Here is a 9,373-nt window from a genome sequence, read left to right as displayed (position 1 = left end):
GTATAAGTAGCTTAAGTAGTTTTACTTTATTTTAACTTAGGAAATACATACTGCTTTATTAAAACATATCTATTGTAAAATGTAATTAATTAACAAAATACGAATAAAAAAGAATAAAAAAATCAGTATACTCCCATTTAACGTTTCGAACGATATCTAGTGATGCAGTTGCTCAAAATTTGGTTACATTTTATATATATGGCATCGAGTTCTACGTCTCTTTATTTTCTGATATAAGTATCATTCAATATAATTGACGTATTGACCATGGATGAAATAGAGTATTATTTAAGAGATAAAGTATATTTATATTATTGAATAAAATTGTATATTATCAATAAAGTTATGTAAGAATTATAACTTAAAAATGATGTAGTATATTTAACTAAACTCGCGAAATAATTAACAACATGGAATTTAGTGTGCCGAAAGATGTTTATCAAATTTACTCGCAATGATAATCTAATTAAGTTAGAACATGCGACCACGCCACTTACAGCTTTAAAGCTGAATGAAATAAAGTGAAACAAAATATCGGGCAATTTTGAATTGTTTTATCTTAATATCTACGTTGAAAATAGTATCGTGTTATTCTAATTTTAAACTGATAATTTGCGTTAAAACTAAACATACCAATTTTGAAAATTTTTATTTTGATTTGATTTTGAGCCACAATTGTAGAAAATATATGATCTAATTAATTTAAATTAATTGCGTACAACAATACACGAGAGTTAACTTTTATATTTCGGGGTAAATCGGTGTAAATTAGGACGGCTAAAATGTCAATCGAAGTTTGGTGTTTTTGATATGGGTAGTTTTGATGACTGGTCTTATTTGTGTTGTTTGTAGTAAAACATTTGATCATGTCATTGAAGAGATCAATGAACGATCAGTCATAGTGATTTTATTATTACATCTGACACTTTATTAATTATTAATGGATTTTATATGCTATACACATGAGATACGTATTCAACTGTTTTAATTTAGTGTTTTTATAATAGTTTTTTCCATTTAATTGAGTGAGAAAGTATACAATAAAAAATGAGGATGACGGTTTCGAAACTCCCAAAAAAAAAAATGAAAGCGTCAGCACCTGACGATAATGTTAAAGTATATTTGACTATCAGTTGTTAATATTTCTTGTTACACACTCTGAAATAAAAAGTCAATTATCGTATCAATATTAATTATTGATTATGAAATATGTAAATACTTAAAACCACATTATTAAACATATCATCAACTCTTTCTCAAGATATCAGTTTATTTTGTTGAAATTTTGCCACAATTCCTTAATTGAAGGGATAAACATTTTCTTTGGTTCAAAAATAATTACAACAGAAAGAAGTGGCGACATATTTGTTAAGTAGTGCTACGAATGGATACCACCAAACCAGTTCTATTTTAATATATTTAAAACCTAAAACCATTCATACTCCAACTTTTTCAAATAACCAATAGCACATGAGTCATAAGATGTAATATTTTGTACGCATTCTCGAACATCAGAAATTGTCAATTCTCGATTCTTCTGATCAGTCTGATAAATCTTAATCTGTTGCTACATCTAACACCCTAAATACCAAAGCAATTGGACCTTAAAGGTTTAGTAAGACCCTTGTAGAAAATGTGAGTGAGAACCTAAAGAAAATCAACGAGGATCTACATGCTTGTATTTGTCATTTTGAAGTGGAACTGAACATTGACAAAACCAATATTGATAACAATTAAGTATATTGTTATAATGATTAATATTTACATTAGTTGAGAAGTAACTGTCATTATGGTATATGTTGAGGAGTTGAGGACGCAACTTAAGTAAGCAGTATTCATGACACTTTTAAAACTGCCGTCAGTTTGCCAGTAATATAAATTTAAATTGGATGAACATGAGAATCAGTTTCTGGCAGATTTTATATTTTTACTGTTGTTACATACATTGTGCATCAAAATAAATGAAAACAAATCAGTCCTAGTGACTTTTTCTTACAGATTCAAATGTTTTCCAGTTATACTCTCATGTATTTATACTAATTGTAACACCAAACAATATATATGTTTGCCAATTAAACGATAGTTTAAAAAAATACGATGAGTAGATATTATAAGTTAATGATTGGCTAAAAATTGCGTGTTTTAATAGAACAATAAATTGTCGCAGTATCTCATATAAAACTTAGTGAATGTTATCTTTTACTAAATGAAGTACATGCCAATTAATGTTTTATCACATGTAACGGTGGTTTTATAGTAGTCGAAGTACTACTAATATCCCAAAAACAAATAGAAATATTCAAATAAGTCGATAATAATCAGTAACTAAACTATATAGTTGTCTAAGAATGGTATAAGAATTATATTATTCATCAGCGTATCAAAAAGTGTTTTCGAAAATAATATATTAATAGAAAATAATAAAACAGAAAATAGGTATTGTCATAAGCGAATAAGAAGATAATTATAATATCCCATTATTAGAACTATACGTCTTATTTGCCTGATTTAGTGATTTCTATTTGTTTGAAAATGGGGCATGATAATCTAAAAATCTAAACTTTTGAAATAAAAAGTTAAAAGGATCAGTCTCCAGGATTTACTCCAGTTTGCAGGATTCTTGGATACTAATGTATATAGTGTAATTATGTCTACATTTAATAATAGGTGTCGGAATTAATTCATAGCGTTTGAGAAAATATTACGTAAATAATTAACAACATTTAACACTGTTCCTTTCAACAATATATATTCAATTATTCCTAGCAAAATAGCTATTATTAAGTACCCATTTCAATATACCTCACAATAATTTATATTTTCAAAAATCAAATATAAAATATATAGATTTTTTTTGATACCAAATATGAATAATATTGTAATACGAAAAAAGATGATCGCACTGTAGTGAGAGCCTGAGGAAACGCGTTGAAAATAATTTTTGCATTTAAAAAGTGACAAAGAGCAAGACAAGGAAGGGCCTGGAACAATGTTCAATAATGAAGAACTGGTAGAATTCCTCGATAAAAAATCGTGTCAAATGAATATACTAACCAAACACAAGCATTACAGCTATCATTACATACCTAAATTTCATTGAATTACCATAAATGATAATCAGAAAATGGTTGACTAGTCGATCGGATATCAAAAGGTTCGATACCCTTTAATGATTCGTTTTCGTGTTCGCTAAGTAATACACAGCAATGATGGTTATTAATTGAGAAAGTGATAGTGATAAAAATAAATGGCTAGGTTTACGCAATAAATCAGTTGTATTTCCAAACATTTATGGTGTAATATTAAACTTGTTTGTAAAATTGTTCTTCCAGAATTATATTATGTTTAATTTATTTGATATTTTTTTATTCGAGTAAATCCAGTATTAGTTACAATAAGAATTTTAATATAGTTCATAGTAATTTCCATAAGTTATAAATTTACCATCAAAATTAAACAGATACAAAAATTTTCAATGTATTTCCTCTAACTCTTTATATAGATATACCTTTAATAATGTCTACCAATTTTTTTAACACTCTATCATTATTGTGTTATTTGACAGTTTGAAAATAGAAAATAATCTAAAGGCTAAAACTGTCGGCCATAGAGAATCGACCAATAAACGAAGATGAGGACAATAAGACAATATGATAAGAGCGAGTATCTCTCGAGACTGTATATAGACCAGATTCCTCTATATATAATCTTATGATATGACGGTTAGTAGATAAATACTGGAAAAAGTTTTAACAAACCACAAATATGCCAAGGTAATTACTGGATAACAAGAGACTTTTTTTAACGGTTTATTAAGTATACAAATAGTTGATTTTCCTAATGATTATCAAGTTTCTGGCTTCAAAAAAAACGTCAAAAATAATGCTTAATCAACACATAAAATTGTTTGAACAATTACGAAATCAACAAGTTATTGCACTAAAATAAGCAATATATTGATACTTAGGGTTTCTCCCAATTGCCTTACTGACATTACTACAACATAAACAAACTTATTATAACTAAAAAATTCTACGCTTGAATAGAGGAAATACATGACATTTCTCAACGACGTTCACACAATTTATCCTTAAGCAGTCCTGGATGGTGTTCTTTGGCAAAAATTGAACCAAGTTAGGTATGTACGCGCTTATATATTCAGATCTAGATCTGAGTAAAGATTACACATTTATTTCAATAATTAAGGACATCTTAGGTAATACCTTATCCTTGGACTAATTTCTGCACTCAGAAATTCGGTCAATTCCGAATTTAATACTTGACCACACATCATTATGTATATTGGAGTTTTCTCTAGGAGAAATATTTGTTTAAAAACTACGATTACAAAAATAAATATATGCGCAGTTACTATAAAAGAAAATGCATCAATGTGTAGCTGAAGCGCCGAGTAAATTGATCAGGTATATCTTAAAAACCGAGTAGATACCTGACAAACTTCTAGATTTTCGGTGTATATCATAAAATGACAACAGAAAAACCTCAGTGTAATGTTTGTATAAAGTCGTCTCCTCTTTCTGTTTAATAAAACTGTTTTAAGGTAAATTAATACTTTGGCGTTCTATTATATATATGTTATATTATACGACTAGTACTGCATTGGTTACTTAATGTACAGTGATCTAAGGAGATTCCATCTGTTTTGAATGATGTTAAGAGTGAGACATTTAAAATAGACGTCAGGATGATTTTTATCTGCTTTTACCCTGAGTATCGCTTTGTATTGCAGTTTAACGAGTCGCATCTTCTTTCACAGTTCAGGATGAATGGTCACCAAAAGAGGATTTTAGTAGCCGTGAACTACCGGAATTTGGAATTACCAAAATTTATAGTCATTCCATAGAGGGACAGCATGGAAATTTGGGTAGAAACAGTGCTATTTCGAAAATCTTCAAAAGAAAACTTGCGGGCGTATGTATACTCAAACATAATTTTATTAGAACTATAAGCTGTAACGCCACATTCATCCCTGTGATCTTTTCTTTAGGAGGGAGATGTTACATTATAGTCCGACTAGTACTGCACTGGCTACGGACTGCACTGTGATTTGAAGGGTTTCCATCTGTTTTGAATGATATTAAGTGTGAAATACTTAAAAATAGACGTCAGGATGATTTCTATGTGTTTTTACCCTGAGCGTCGCTTTGTATCGCCGTTGAACCAGCCGCCCCTTCTTTCCATTAAATAAAATAGTATTTTAAAGTAAATTAACAGTATTTATTTCTAAACCCTTTCACATTTTATAACTTAAATTAAAAAATTAATACTTAATACAAATATATTATATAGAAAAAAATCGAATATATTTGTTGCATATGCAAATATCAATTAAACGATGTCTATAAAACCACATTACAAGGTTTTTTTATGGTTTATAATATTTATATATTTATCTGCTGACTAGTGAAAACTGAATGTTTATTTTATTAACATACAAAAATTACTAGTCAGCAAAATACAATATTATGCAACAACTAATTAGGTTATTATTAATTAAAATTGAAATGTTAGGCTCTTTAAGCATAAATTAGTAGTGATGAAGTGATAGAAAGTGATTTTCTCCTCCTCCTTATAAGCGATTAATAATAGACTCCAAGCATCACTAATATTAAACAATTGAGAAAAAACTTTAAAATACATTGTCATATTTAATACTTAAACAAATTGACGTCGCAGAAGGAACCGTTTATTATTATATTAACACTAAAACAATTAAAAATTTAACTAAATGATTTTCGAAACACTTTAGATATACTACCGTGCTTCAAAAAGCGTCCAAATACTTACAAAATTGAAATGCAATAATTGATGGATAATAACCAAGCTAATCTTGATATAAAACGATTGTATACATTACATGTGACTACTGATAACTGACAAAAATTATATATCAAACCTTTATTCAAGGGACGACATTTTTACAACAATGAATTTGGAAGAAATTAATTATTTAAAATTAATTCACAGTGTTTGTAGATTGAATAAACTTTTGCCAAAATATGATATCTATGTATAGATGATCTTTAAAACCCACGAACAAATGGAATCATTTTTAGTCTGCCAAAATTAGTTGCGATTGTCTTTTTACGACCCTTATAATATATAACATGTGTTTTAAAACAACATAATCTGATTAGAGTTGCCATGAGAGAAATTTATCTGACAAACCAAAAATGAACAGGAATGTTTAAAATATCTTGCTAATTTTAACAAATATAACGATTCGTCAATGACCTGTTAACTAATAACATTATTGATAGCTGGTTACTGATGATTGAATTAGCATGTTCATTCCTACAATTTTAAACATGAAAAAATAAAGAGAGCGAAATTAATAATGAATAGGATAGTTATTTTTTCGGTTATTCAATGTCAATCGTCTAATTATTTCATACAACTCTATTCTGTTGCTATTTTTTCAATTCAATTTGAGTAATATCTAAATAAATTATAGATCAGATGAATTACGGTACCAAGTAAATATTGAGACACTTGATTGTTCAACATTTGTAATTGTCTTTAGACAATCACTATTGCATATAAGATTAAATTAAAGGAAGGAAAACTTATATCAGTTATAAAAGTTAAAATAAGTAAAGATTTGACTATAATAATTGTTTACAAAAACAAAAATGTAAAACTAAGTAGAACTAAAAATTTTATTTTACCCTAAGATATCTCCTTTATAATACGCGATATATTTATACAGCATTTTATGATGTTATTCAATTATAATGCGTCTTATCAAACTATGAACAAATGAGACACGTAAACAATAAAAACACTTTTTATCTAACAGCACAATAATAGTCCCGAACAAATACAGCAATTTTATTGCCGTGTAACCGCTTTCTCAACGAATAGTTTTTAATATTAATATATAAGCACTTCTTTAATTTCAGATTATTATAAACGTCTTAGTTTCCGAAATGATAATTTATTTAATCTATATTAGATACCGTTTTGATAGTAATTTTTCGTTAATTTCATTTGAAAAAATTTAAGCCATGAAAACGTCCATCTTGAATGGCCCTGAAAATTTCGATGATTCTTTTTTCAGTCATATTTCCCAGTCAATTTTAACAACCAGGGTTTATCTGGACTAGACCTACTGCTTAAATTGGCCTCCGAACTACTCTCCTCGACATTAAGCCTACTGACTAACCAGTGACCAACTTTAAGACCATCCAACCCTACACAGCGAGACTAGCTTGAGTGCAGTAGTTATGCTTTGTTGGATTTTGTACTGCTGCCTAGAGTAAATGTCTCTAGGCAGCAATTACAAACTAAACATAAAGTGCGGGAGCAGAAGATCAAATAAATTAATTTTTATCTATTATGATCTAAGTATACAAAGAATTAACCATACAAGAGAAAGAAACAAGTCATCGAGAGTCGCGAAATGGCAAATATATAATTGAATACAATATTTTTATATACAAAAAATGTTCACGAAACATTTTATAATTTGATGACACATTACAAAAGCAAAATTACTTTTTTCTGGACCTAAGTTATTGAATTATATTTCATTAAAAAATATCATGGTGAAATTAATGGAGATATTAGTTTTATAACGTATCGATTAAATGTGAGAAATACATATTGACGACTAGAATAAATAAATAGTAAACGTTGGTATTTCCTGGAGTATTTCAATTAAAAAGTCTTACATAATACTATGATCTGTACAAGCCATTAATAAGATTAAATAATATATTAATATTCCAAAGACTTCTAACATATTTTCCTGAGTAATTTAAGAATAATAATATGATTATCAGATTTTAAAATAATTTTTACACTTTATATAGGGTATACAACTCCATTTTGTGGTTGTGGTTGCAGATGTTATACACCGAATAAACAACATAACAAGTCAAAAAGGAATTCGTGATTGCAAAGTCATATTTTGTGGCATTTATATATTAATTGTAATATTAAGTATGATGGATTTGGACAATATAAAAAATTTAATTGTCTTTAAAATTCTAAATAGATATATTCTGCATTTGTGCAAAGCGATATGTTCTTATAATAATTTCTTATAAGTTCCTAAGTGTTCCTGAGATTGCCGCTCGTAATCACATTACAAAACGACGGATATCCCAATGTAATCGCATTAGGAAGTTGGTGAGTTTGTTTGAACTCTGTAGTTGTGTTGTTAAAAACAAGACAACATTAATATAGTGTTATTCAAAAATGGGACTTTAAAAATGGGATTTATTTTGCTTGGCCGCAATGAAAATACGTTATAGACACAAATAAAGATTAATTAATATTAATTTGCTTTTTAATGCAGTAGATCAGCAATATGTTGTCTTTTTATCATAGTAGTGTATATATTCACTGTAGTGGTTAAGTAATTACACTATCAATAATTAGTAAATTAGTAATAAACCATAATACATCATTTGTTTACACAAAAATAGTTATAAACTTGATAGCTTGCCATAGAAATTTACAAACTAATTATTTAAAAATTGAAAGTGGAGTTTTCTAAAAGATAACATTTTTGGACAATATAAATATATCCATAGTATTATAGGTATTAGATTCGATATTCAGACTACTGCAACAAAAAATAATCATAAAAGTTAAAAAAATAATTGTATAAAATGTCAAATAATTCAAAAATAAATTAACCCGGCAGTGTTTCCTATGTCTACATTGGAAATGGGTACTTAAGTAACAGCATTAACAATATAGTGTTATCAATTAACTTAATGATGGGGTACTCATAATATAAATTTAAAAATAGGTACTTGGCTGCTTAAATAGCATCAATTAGACCTACGGGAAATAACTAAACGCAATTAAACATACTAATTTTTGTTATATAAAAATATTGAAATTTAATTACTGAAAGAAAATTAACATAATAGTATTTATGTTCCAGCATTCCAATCATGTGATATGTTCGAAAAAGTTCTCGTTGGAGTACATCATAAAAGTAAGACTTACTGCGTTTGACTGCATCTTCATAGCTAAGACAAGTTCTTTTCGAGTCTTTTGCACCCATTTTTATATTTTCACACAGTCTTTAGCCATTTTTATAAACAAATAACGTTTACACACATTACTCAACCACTATTATGACAGCCATAAATATAAACACTGGCGTGAAGTTGTTGCAAATGACATATGACAATTCTTATTGTCCGATAATCACTTATTTATTTTATTTATCCTATTGCACTAATAACTAGCCGCTTTTTTTTATTGTTATCAACTCAACGATTAATTTGAAACTGTCATTTAATATTTTTGAAAATAAAGTCTACTCGAATCTTTATCTCAGAACTTCGTTTACCTTCGCAAGGTCATCGTATCAGTATTTCACATATTTCAT

The 9,373-nt window shown here is 28.0% G+C and overlaps 1 protein-coding gene across 6 annotated transcripts in view; it reads right to left on the bottom strand.

Annotated features, from left to right (window-relative positions):
- Positions 1–9,373, bottom strand: part of Usp32 (Ubiquitin specific protease 32) — a 65,196-nt gene extending 55,823 nt beyond the window's left edge. For all 6 annotated transcript variants that reach the window (XM_076399338.1, XM_076399340.1, XM_076399339.1 and 3 more), the window contains exon 1: positions 8,986–9,373. In XM_076399338.1, the coding sequence (XP_076255453.1) occupies positions 8,986–9,043 (58 nt within the window). In that variant the 5' untranslated portion in view covers positions 9,044–9,373. The remainder of the gene's footprint in view (positions 1–8,985) is intronic.

The sequence above is a fragment of the Rhynchophorus ferrugineus genome, unplaced genomic scaffold (assembly GCF_030347505.1).
Source record: "Rhynchophorus ferrugineus isolate W39M unplaced genomic scaffold, kcgeb_rfMv2 rfM3, whole genome shotgun sequence".
NCBI lineage: Eukaryota > Metazoa > Arthropoda > Insecta > Coleoptera > Curculionidae > Rhynchophorus > Rhynchophorus ferrugineus.
The sequence above is the reverse complement of the archived record's forward strand: the minus strand, read 5'-3'. Positions and strand labels throughout refer to the sequence as shown.